The 12,633-nt window shown below is 42.7% G+C and overlaps 1 protein-coding gene and 1 long non-coding RNA gene across 2 annotated transcripts in view; one reads left to right on the top strand and one right to left on the bottom strand.

The window, feature by feature from the left end:
- LOC138290210 (uncharacterized) overlaps positions 1-12,633 on the top strand; it is a 188,046-nt gene that overhangs the window by 138,888 nt on the left and 36,525 nt on the right. The gene's annotated exons all lie outside the window — the stretch shown is intronic.
- The window catches only part of DDIT4L (DNA damage inducible transcript 4 like), a 170,053-nt gene continuing 163,897 nt past the window's right edge, over positions 6,478-12,633 (bottom strand). The window contains exon 3 of the mRNA XM_069230229.1: positions 6,478-8,106. Coding sequence (XP_069086330.1) covers positions 7,604-8,106 — 503 coding nt within the window. The 3' untranslated portion in view covers positions 6,478-7,603. The remainder of the gene's footprint in view (positions 8,107-12,633) is intronic.

The following is a 12,633-nucleotide window of genomic DNA, read 5'->3' as shown; positions in this document are numbered from 1 at the left end:
ATGACAAGAAATGAGTTCTGACATTAGTCATTGTGTCCCCAGCTACATACATGATGCATGTCAATGATAACATGTGACAATGCACTTTAGAAGGGATAGACATGACAACCAGTACACATCACAGCTGCTAATTCCACAGGGGTAACATGTGACCCCCCCCATGGTTTTCCCACACATGTCCAGAACATGTATGTGGACCAAACTAAAATATGTGCACCACAATTGCCCCTTAAAATGTGACTATGTCCCAAAAGCAGAAATGACCTTCTGTGGGGGTGGACTGTGCCCCACTGTAAAATGCCATTGGTGCCCTGCAACATACTACAATGGTGTTTGAGTAGTAGTAGTGTCTACATGACAAGACAAGCATGTTGGAGAGCTCAAAATAACATTTTTGGAAATGTGACAGTTTGTCAAGCCCAATACAAATTTCAGGCCTCTAAAACGGCAGTTGCCTGACCTAATCCAGTGGACATTAGGAACCGAACGCGACTGGTGGTGGAAGTAGTCATGGCGGTAGGCAGTTGCAATCACAGCGGACAGTCACAGGCCAATGGCTGCATCCACCAGCGTGAATGACCATACATGGAGGACGAGCCGGCCTTGTTCTGCAAAATCACTCATTGGACTCCTGACACTCCTGCCAGCAAGACCTCCACTACCTGAGCTGATGTGTACCGCCTCTAGGATCAATCGCACCACATCCAGCAGGTGATAGGGCCCCTCCCTTCTCTCCAGAGGCGATGGCGAGGTTAGTGGAAGAGGTCCTAACCCCGTATGGACAACTCTATGGTGCACCAGAAGAGCAGGTATGTACCTCATGTGCACAGTTCTCTGTACTTCACCATTCTTTCCCTCCTCATAGGTTAAAATGTGGCCATGGGTGCAGATTGACTACTCATGTGCCTGTAGGTGCAGTCTGAGTGGCATCAATGGGTGGGTCAACATGCAGGTATTGATGGCCAGTGCCATATGTTAAGTTCATTCACATTGAGTTGTGTGTGGGGTTTTGGGTTCCTAGATCCTCCTTGTGTTGGATGCACATAACTAGTTGAGGAGACATTACTGCCATCCACTGACATCTCTTTCCTCATGATTGTTGAATATGCCAGACACCATGTATGTGCGTGACAGCATGAGCTGAGTATGCATGTTGTATGTGTCAGTTGTGAGTAATATGAGCAATGTGTATGGTGCTACAGATTTATTTACACATCTGCCCTTGCTAAACTATTTCGAAGGCATGTCATGGCTCTGCCCTTCAGGTTGCCACGCACACCACAGGCTAATTTGCTATTGGCTACATTATGTACTGTCATGCATTGAAGTGCCTGTCACATGCATCTCCCAGTATGGGTCCATTTCTAGGCTGGGGTGGAGTCTCTGGCTATTTAACTGTGGTACTGTGCCCACTTCCCTGTACCCAGCAGATCGTGTCATGTGGGCAATACGGGGTTCTGGTGTAAAATCCTGCCCAGAATGCCTCATTCCTTTGATTAGTTCATGAATGCATCCAGAGGTAAGTTACTAATCTAGTCCACATGTGCACTTAGCATCATTGTCAATGTGTGTCTGACTCATGACAGGACCCTTACTCCCACAGCCCTGTTTGTCACAGTCACACAGGTCATATTTGCCCTTTACAGGCTTATTGCATAAATGACAGTGCAGACAGTGTGTTGATTCCTGTGAGGCCACGATGTGACTCAGTAGCTTAGTCACATAGCAGAAACTGGGCAATGCACGCCTTTGTTGGATGCCATCTCAGTAGGATGCCCACATGTCCAAAGGACTGTTATGTGGTACAGTTACGTAGCCCAAACCCTATCACCTGAAGTGGAATGAGTCTGCATTTGTTAGCCCACATGTCCACACATGGACAGGGAAGACTTTCTGTACCCACCATGCCCGTCCTAATTGTTACCCATGTATAATGTTTGAGTTTGTACTCTGGCAGTTGCCTGTAAGGACTATGCAGTCTCATTCTCACATAGTCTGACTGTGTTGCTTCATTCATGCCTAAGTAGTTTACCTTACAGAAGCAACAGATGTGATGTGTCTCATATCAGTCAGGGTGCTAGAGCATGGCCCACATGTCAATAAGCTTGCTTAGTCATTTGTAGGGCCTGAGCAGGGTGGTGGGTTGGTCTGTAGTCTTGTCCCTGTTCTTATTGGCTTGTATGTGTCACACCTGGGGAGTATTAACAAATGGGAAAGTTTGAGTTTGATGTTACTGACATGTGACTCAACCATTTGTGATGAGACTTGCGAACGTGATCTTTTGATTTGTCTTTTAGATACATGCAGGTCAACGCCCATCAAAAGAAGGGAATATGGAGAGCCATTGCCAAGAAGGTGCAGATCCTGGAGGTCCACAGCTGACAGGGCGCCCACTTCAGAAAAAGGCGGGAGAACCAGAGACTGTGGGCCAGAAGATCACAGAGGCCCCGCTGGGGCTGTCCTCCCAATGTGGGCAGGGTGACTGTTGGACCATGACGCCCGTAACGGCTCGCATTCTGGCGGTGGCCTATCTAGTGCTTGATGGGCGTTTAATGGCAGCACAGCAGCCATAAGTGGTGGAGTACAGGGCACATTCCTGCCTGGTCCACTGCCAAGTGACTGTGCCAAGGTTTTGACAGCTCCCTCTGACAAGTAAGGTCGAGCCATGTGTTACACAATAGATGAGTGTGTGTAGACATGTCATGTGTTGCATACTGATATGCCTTGCCTATTGTCCCAGGGACCTAGGACACAGTTGGGTGGAATCCACAAACCACTTGCTCTGCAGGGACAACATATGGCTGCTTACATTGATCAATCAAGTACTGTTTGTTGTCGTGAGTGTAATTTCTATGCAACAGACCATTACTCCTCAATGTTCCCGGCCAAAAGTAAGTAGGTGATGGATCACTGTCCTATGCCATGTGTCTGGGTAAATGTGTATACAGGCAACTGCCACCCAGAAACTAGTTGTCTTCAGCATATGATGGGTGCTTGTGCCTCAGCGCAGTCTGTAAAAGATGTCCAACATACATGTGACAGGGCTTAAATTGTTCTTTGGATGCAGCTATAGATCACTACTTTTCCCTTGGTAAGTGGGAATGTCAATTAACATGATTTATGTGCCATCACGGTTGCCAACATTACTTGTGCCCACCTCAGCATGTGTCCCTTTCTCTTTAGAAAAAGATTTGAGAGCTGCAGTTTCATGCATGGTCTATGTTGATGGGATGATGTCAGTGTACCATGCACATATATGTGAGGTAATACAGTTTATGGAATAGGACATTTATAATGGGGATACGTTTCATGTTGTGCCACATACTGGGGCGTATCACCATTGTTTATTGGCTGACACATACCCTCACCCGTCACAGCATGCCATTTGACAAGCACAACTGCAGTAGCAATGAGGGACATGACAGGCATGCCTATAGCTTAGAGCCACAATGTGAATATCTATACCTTGATGTGGCATCAGGTGGAGAAAAGCACTGCACTTGTGTAATGGGGTAAGATTGGTGCCCCGACTATTGGCATGCATCATGGAGTGACTTTCAGTTATGTAGAAATCACATTTATTTGGGTACAGGCATCATTCATCCACAGACCGACATCTGGGTTTGCATGACCAAAATGTCGAGAGCGATGTAGCTTTCAATTGGGCAACATGTTGAGTGCCTTCAACAAATATGCAAGTACCCTCTGTTTGCCAGTTTGCCATTGAGCTTGAACCATTACAATGTAGGGTTAGGCAGGATAATGGTTTGCGGCTGGGGTGGGGGGTTAAAGTGGCATCCAGAAAGGGAAGATAGGACCTTGTTGTATGCAGACGATAAAGTCAATAGGGAAAATACACAACTTATCCTATGGATGAGTGGTGTCCAAGGACCGGTCCCCGCCCCACATTTCAGGGGGAGACAGGTTCTACTTATCTGGGAATACAGGTCACCAAGGACTAAAAGGTTCTCTGAGCAGAACCTAAAGCCACTGCCTCACTGTAGGGTGGAGACCACTCATCGGAGAACCCTTACATGGTCAATACTAGGGAGAACGGTTTTAAGTAAAATACTTCAATTGCTGAGGTTCTATATATTGCAGAATGCCCCCTTTTCAGTTTGAGTCGCTGTTCTGGCTTGAGTAACTTTGTGGGGCCAAAAGGAACAAGAGCCTTCACGAATCTCTGTACACACTCCTTAGAGGATGTTATGAAGGAAGTGCCTTACCAAATATGTATAACTTATCTGCCAGCACACCTGAAACAAATGGGTATTTATGCACAAAGACAAAATCACTTTGGATGTCTAGATACAGAATGTACCAGAAGCATTACTTCCATTACTTCTATGGGTCAGTCATACTTTTGCCCTCCATCTACAATAGTGAAATTGGTGTGGATTAAGGAGATTAGGGACTTAAAATGGAAAGGGATATCTAGTTTTGAAACACCTCTATGGATGGGCAGTAAAATGTGGGAAGTGGTAAACGTATGTGGTTTTGAAAAGTCGAACTCTGCAAGAATCTCCAAAAATCAGATATTTAGGGAAGAAATGCTAGGATGTCCTTCACACATAACCAAGGAGTATGAATTGTGAAAGACTTAAGATATTTTCAGTTGCACCACGCTTTAAGGGCAAATATTTAGACAGGTGTGTGACACGTTTGGCACTACTCTTGTATGGCACTCCTAGCCAGGTACCATTGGTTTTGGGGCATCATTAGTTGCTACACATGATAAAGCACAAGAATTGAAGCAGTCAAACAGCACCATCGTTGTATGGTGCAATAAACGAAATTTGTCTACAGAGTCAGAACAGGGAGTCTGCCAAAGCAGGGAGTGTGCCCCCTCTCCCCCGTTCAGAAAGTGAGACTTCAGAGGATGGTATAAATAATCACAATTGTTTATTTTGTTTGAAGAAAAAAAGAAAAAAGAAAAAAAAAAAAAAGACCCGAAGATCTCATTACCCGGCTGGGATGCTTGTAGATATTTTTATAATGTATGTTGGGGTTGAGTAGCTCCTGCAATTGATACAAATGTACTGTTAATATTTCATAAAATCAATAAAAAAATTATTGTAAAAACAATTGCCATGACCCGGTGGCACAGGTTGGCTGTTAGCACAAGTGACAACATTTTGGCAACCAAGGGTGCCCATGGGATAGGTAGTCATCATTCTGGGCCAACTTTGGATAGCTGTGAGCTTGATTTGCTGCAAACTAGTACTTCAGTTGGATTTTTGCAGCTTTTATCTGGTTGGCTATTGGCAACAAGGTCCAAAAGGTTTAATCTTTTGCGCTTCCCAATTATATCTAGATAACATAACCAATCCTATATTACTAAATGAAAAAGTAGGCCTGTACTGTATCTGAGAAACCAGAAAAGCATATGTTCATCTGCGTACCTTATCATTGGGAGGGGGGGGAGGTTTGACCAAAATCAGTTGATGAACTGCAGGTCTAACTCCTGACTACCAACAATATTAGAACCAAGGTAAGCATACTTGGATAGACAAAAGTATTGGTGGCAGGGGAACAGGCGTCCCTGGCCTAAGACGTTTGGTAGGTTTTTATAGCATGAATCTGTCCCAGCGACATTAAAATGCTGTAAAACAGTACCAGACTATTACATTTTTTAAGCACAAGAAAATTATGTGAGTTGTACAGAATCACAGAATGTTGGACTGAGACTGGAATTAGAACCTGGTTCCCATTTTCCAAAGTCTGCAGGCCTTGCCAGTAGGCCACATCTTCTCTGTGGCCGCAGTTGAAGATTTAACATTCTTAAATTGTTTGACAGTGTTTGCAGGAATTAATCCCTGTACCATTCCTATATGAGGAGCATATTCAAATTGTGAAAAGATGTGGTTTCTTTCCTTCAACCATACTTAAAAAATAAATTCCATCTTCAGAAGCAAATTGTTTCACTGGAGCACAAACCCAACAACCACAGGTTCCAGCTTACAGCACACTCCGAGACCAAATTATCAGGTGGCAGGAACAGCAGTCGGAGCTTAAACCCAAAATTATTTTCTGCAAAAAAAACCAAACTAAAAATACAGTTAAGCACAAAGGAAGAAAAACTCTACTCCCTCACTTGGGCCTTAGTGAATGAGAACCCACGGGGCCCTGACGCTAGGCCCAAATCACTCAACAGCTTAGTCCGACCAGCCATATTAAAACAAATTAAAAAAAGAAAAAAATATATCAAGTGACTCTTAAAGATCCAAAGCTGAAGATTATTTAATCTACACTGCAGAGCGACCACCTTGTGTGCAAGATTGACACTGCACAAATTAAGTGAGAAAGTATGAGCAGCTGTGCAGTGGTCAGGTATGGAGAGGAGAAGAGGGGAAGGGGGTGGGGTACACATCGTTTAAAGAACATTCTTTCATTGGTGCTCTGTACTTCGCTCTTGGTTGGCTACATGTTCTTGTGGATTTTTAAATGCATTGCATAATCATGGAGCGAGAAAGGATAGATAATTAAAATATATTTATTGTTAAAATCTTTGGATCAATATATAAAATATTTCACAAAGCCACTGAAGCGCTGCCCTAACAAGTATGATCTCTTCAGAGTGACTGCCACGTTTAATACAAACAAAACTGCTATCAGATGGCAAGGAATACTGTACATATTTTACAGCCAAATTAAATCCTACTATAAAATAAACATATGCAAATTGTGTTTTTACTTAAATTACAATGCAAGTATTGACGTGTGAAAGGCTTAACTCCGAGTTGGTTGCTTCGTTTACCAAATACAGTGCATGTGCACATTAGTAGTGTGTGTTGGGGCGATAAGGAGGATGTGCAATCACTAGTTTTGTTGCTGTGGCGTGGGGGGGATTTGATAATCAGAAAACCAAATAGGGTACATTAAAGTTAGACTTCGAAGAACCACCACAACAGGCTATCCCAAGTACTGCAACACCACGTGCATTTGTACAGCTATGAAACCAAAATTGCAAAACCTAGCTACACTAGTTTCGATTAGACTTCATGTGTAAATTGCCCTAAATTAAAACTGTTGTAGTCGTTGAACATTAATAATTGCACAAAGGTTTGAACTACAGGAGGTCAAAGGCTCGTGAACGAACAGGCAAAATGCAGTCCACAGATTGGTGTATGCTCAGTTGCGGATGCTTAAGAGAACACTCCAGCAGCCACCACAGTAAGTAGAAGTTGGAAAATAGCAATATGGATTAAGAAACATAACCTTAACAAGCTTTCGCCCTGCCTCAAACTGCAGTGAAAGAATAAAAACTAACTGAAAGTAGGTTTAACAACGTGAATGTTAAAAAAAAAAAAATCACATGCATGTGTGTAAAGTTGGCAAAAATTACAAAAAGATTAACAGTATAATCAAATTAATGTGTAAGAACTATCCCAAATAAACCCTAAATTTCAACATATAGAACTGTAACCCATGAACAATTAAAAAAATGTATCTGAGTGGCATAGAAGATCATGCATTTAAAAACTGGAAGAAAAACAAGGAGTAATGTTCACAGCCAAGCTCTACCAAGAGGATTTAAAAAAAAAAAAAAGTCAAACTATTCGAGTAGAATGAACAAAATCTACTTGTTTTTTTTAAACAAACATTATACAAGCGAGTACTCTTCAAGAACCATCCCCGCCGAGGAGGAATAGAGTTTTCTCTTCAGAAGGCGAAAACTGGGAACAAGTGTCAAAACTCGCTGATATCCAAATAAAAACCCTGTCCTTTTGAGGACAAAGTCCCTAAGCTTGGGCCATGTGCTTCCATCACGCTTGAGCACAAGAATGAGTTCAAAGGTAGGGGCAACACTAGAGTCGAAGACAACGGTATCCAGTTTTTTGCATAGATTCTTAGCCTCCAGCATGACCAAGATCACGCAACCTCGAAGACCACAGGGCTCACTGAAGGAAAGCCTCAAGACATCTTCAGCTATTCGCTGCGTCAGTTTCTCAGGAACAAATAGCTTGGTGAAGGGGAGTTCAGGTCGCTTGGAGTTTGAAAGAGAGGCCTCCAGTAACTTCACCAGGCGATCACAAATTATCTTGTACTCAACTGTTGCCTCTTGGAGCGTGGGTTCAGATACAAGACTGTCCCAATAACTGGACCCTGTGGGAGGCAATAAAGTTAAACACATTAACACCTAAGACACTAAAGTCAACAAGGGAGAGCAACATTTCTGTATTCTTTAATATAAGACATCATGCAACAAATGTTGCCCAAGTCAGTTATAGATCAGTAAAATTTATTTTGTTAAATATAGCCTTGGAATTTATTGGAAGCCTACTCATTGTATAAGAATGCTAAACCACCTTCCACAGTTACGTTTCACAACGGAAGCAGCACAATAGTTTACACTATACAACTTTAACAAAACATGCAATAATTAACGTTTCCAATTTAGCCAAAACCCATCTTGATTCTGACACTTACCACATTATCTTTTTCGGAAGAATAAAGAGATAGTTTTACAGTTGTGTTGTCCTAAGAATGAGCTACATAGGTTAAAGACGGGGCCCAATCCATGTGAACATTTCAGGATAACCATATAAAGAAATACTATTTAAATGCTCTTTGGTAACGCATATTGAAAATGTGTCCGAAATCCTACCTCCTGCACCCATGTTGGACAGCCCATGCAATGAAGTTTCTTGAAAATACATAACCGTCGACTCCACACAAAACCAATTTGCAGGCTTCATTAGATACAGAAGATTTACAAGTTCTAGTAACAAAATAGATCAATCACCGGTACAAAGCCAGACTATGGGCCAGTGTGCTTGACCAGAGGCCTCTGGGAGAACACATTTGAATGGGGAAGAACAAAAGCAAATCCTATATGCATGACAGTGTACATGTTAATCATGGCCAATGTTTACTAAAAGGTTCCTTCTATGCCAGAACCCCATTAAAAACTCAATTAATACAGAAACAGCCGCTTCAGAATTGTGGTCAATGGAGAACACCACATTTAATATAGCAGTACATTTATTTATACTACACACTAGTGTCTGCATCACTAGACAAAAACGTAGATTTAGGTTTGCTGCTATAACCAGGCAGATACTTTCAAACAGACCTCTACAAAAATTAAACCTCACCAAATTCAGAGGATCATTTGCCTTAATGATGATGGCCAACCGATGAGTTATAAAATGACGGTCACAAAAGCAGGAACAAAGAAGGATGTAATAGGCAACATTGTGTGGAACTATTAATCCTTTAAGAAGCCTTACAAAAAAGGGTAGCTTAATGTTTTGTTCTGATATCAACTGGAACAGCAAACTCTTGCTATCACAAACAAAAACGCAACTACAGTTCATTGGTAAATTCAAAAGTAATTACCAATATTTGAAATGAAGAACAATGCTGTGTGAACACGCCTATACTGAGGAATCTGAATATAGTTTGGATAATTGAACATTACAAATACCTTAATACCGCAATTTAATATCGATGTTTCAGTTCAACAAAATGTGCTACTGCATAATCTACACAGTAAATAAAACATTCTTGTCTGTTCAAACATACTCTGGAGGCAACAGGTGGATGTTTGGGTGGGAGCGATGGCTGACTAACAGGGACCTGTCTTTCTTCTCACTAAAATTCTGATCTATCGAGTCCTCCATGAAACGCCTTGAAAGTTACACCAAGCCAAGAGGACCGTACTAACCAGTACTTCGAGGAATGAACGAGGAGGTGGTTGCATACCATCACAATGAACAACAGGAACACTTACTTTACGTGCTATGAAACGGCAAGAAAGAAGCAGTCGGAAGTTTAGGGCCATTGGCTGTGTGGAGAGATAGTACTGCGCACAAGGGAGGTGCGCAGGAGAACTCACTTTGGACTAGATAAAGTTACGTCGCTTCCATTTAACACTTCCAGTAAACTAGCGACTCTGACGTGCAAGAGGAAGTCAGTAGAGTGATGTCCTGGGGGTTATAAGTGGCCGTGTAGCAAAGGGCTTGAGGGGAAAAAGATTAGGACTGACTGCATGCACAAATGTATAGTTGCCCGGCCACGTTCTACTGTGTGCTACAGCCAAGAGCACTGTAAAGAACGGATTACATTCACGAGGTTTCACAGGAGAGATGGAGACCACATCAGAATAATTCCGGTTAGGACCTTCATTCTTGGTGTGGTCCAACACCAAACGTTTTGCCTTATCCCTTCCTGTTTTCTGAAATTACATTTTGTTGGCACTAGGAGTCTCTCCTCTACCACTGCCAACCAATGCTAGAGTGCTTGTGCTCACTCCTTTAAACATGGTACAAATTACTTACAAGTTATTTAAATGTAGCAATTGTGTGTAAGTCCCTAGTAGAGTGGTACTACAGATACCAAGGGTCTATACATTAAATACTACTACTGGGCCTGAAGCACTCATTGTGCCACCCACTAATGTAGCACTTAAAACAAGTTTCAGGCCTTCCATTGCAGCCTGTAGTGCAGTTTTAAACTGCCAATTCGACCTGCCCTAAACCTTCCATTTGAACACATGTAAGTCACTTGTAAGGTAAGGCCCTAAACAGCCAAATCAGCACGCTGCAATATATAAATAAAAAAAAGAAAAGAAAAAACGAACATGGGTTTACATTTTACACGTCCTGGTAGTGAAAAAAACTGAAAATTCATTTTTCGCTACTGTAAGGCCTACTTCTTCCATAGGAAGACATTGGGTTACCTTAATACATTTAGTAAGGAAACAGGGAGAAATCGCATGTTTGGACTCAAAATGAATTGAAATTTAAAGCACTCTTTAAATGGTCAAGTCAGATTAAGTCTGTTCTGAAAATCCTACTTTTAGAAAGTTAGCATTTTCTTGTCCTAACCATTTGGTGCCTGCTGTCAGTGGCCTAGGTCACATGACCTTATTAGGTTTTGTGTATTCCTCCCAGATAGTGAGTCAAAAAGGCTTGGGTGTAGGCAGAATGGGTCATCCTGATAAGATTTCGGGGGTGGGGGACGAACTTCAATAGAGGCTGCCTCCAGCACAAAAAGAAACCCAACACCAGTCTTTTCTGATCTACACTTCTTTAAACCTTAACAGGGGAAGGAACTTTCAAGAACCAGATGTGGTGATAGTGTACAAGTTTCCGACACCTCAAAGGCTGGCACAAGGTTTAAACATTTGGCCCTCAGACCAACTCATCAGTACACTCCTGAACCTGTGGAGATTACAGAAGGACTGACTTGTTGAGGCCTCCTCTGAGAAGGAAGGCTGGATTTGCTCCCTTCACCACAGGTGACCTGAGTGACTTCAAGGGTCAGCTGGCTGACTTCCTGTTCTGAGTTACAGGCATACAAGCTCCAGTGTCCTCCCTGCAATGGCCCAGCTGAACTGCTGCAATTGGACCTGCCTGATGGGGTTTGCTGGAGTGAGTTCTCAAAAGGTGCTTCCTCTGTTTCTAGACCCTTGGCTGGCACCAGCTAAGCTCAATCTGTGAAGAAATGAAATCCTGAAGTTTTGGGCTCTTCGCAATCATGAACCGGCCTGTTTGCATCAAGACTCTGCTGCTCACAATGACCAGCCACTCGACATTCCAGTGAACCAGAGACTGCACTACAGCCATCTGCAACCAGCAACATAAGAGGTGTACTTTGGTTTACCACAACTACAGTCTATGTGACTTCTAAAGCAAAGCCCCAGCAACAGTCTGCAATGCCCAACTGGATCTTGCTGCAGCGATGACCATCCACAATGCACTGCCTGCTCTTCCTTGCCTTCTCCACCGTGAACTGTACTTGCAACAGACTGAGAAGGTAGTTTTCAGGTGGACTAACCTGGCCCTCTCACCACCACAGTCTGCCTGAACATGTAAATTTCCCCCAGTCTAGCACAACCAGATGACCGTGAGTTGCACTTTCAGGCGCTCTTACCTAACACTTTGAAATGGATTATTCCCAGTTGTACTGATTGGATTTAATTTGTTTTGGTGTAATTTTATTTAAATTCTACTTTATTTCCCTAAACTGATGTGGGATATTTATTGTATTTTCACTTTTTTACATATTGTGTGCTGCATAAATACTTTATACAGTGCCTCTGAGTGAAGCCTGACTGCTTTGTGCCAAGCTACCAGACGATTAAGCACAGATTCAGTGACTTGTGGTTCACCCTGACAAGACTGTGGTTGTTACTTATATAGGTATTTCACCTCCCCTCAAACAATAACCCAGTTTTCTACAATTCCATATATTGTGTGGTGGGGGAATGAGATACTCGGGTGCTAAGGAGTCTGCCACATCACTTACGCAGCCCACAAGAGTCAAGCACATTAGAGGTAGACCACCACAGAGTCAGCAAACTGCAACGTTTTAACTAAGAAAATCTGGTGTCATGTTTACAAACAATGGCCCATGAGTGGAATGTAATTCAGCACTTTAAAATCAAAGCACCAGTTATGTAGCAGCATGAGAGAACATGGTTCCTAGCCAACACATTGTCCATCCCTGGCATTTCAGTTAACAGTTAACAGCTCAACACACAAAACTATCCTTCACCCAACCCTCCATTATTCAATACTGTGCCTCACCAGCATCACCCAAGCCTCTGGAGATGGGATGGGTTGGTCCTCCAGGGTTAAAGAGGTCTAATTTTAAGATGCAGGACTTGAGAAGTAAGAGGTTGGC

This window comes from Pleurodeles waltl, chromosome 1_1 (assembly GCF_031143425.1).
Source record: "Pleurodeles waltl isolate 20211129_DDA chromosome 1_1, aPleWal1.hap1.20221129, whole genome shotgun sequence".
Classification (NCBI taxonomy): Eukaryota; Metazoa; Chordata; class Amphibia; order Caudata; family Salamandridae; genus Pleurodeles; species Pleurodeles waltl.
This window is presented reverse-complemented; position numbering and strand designations above follow the sequence as displayed.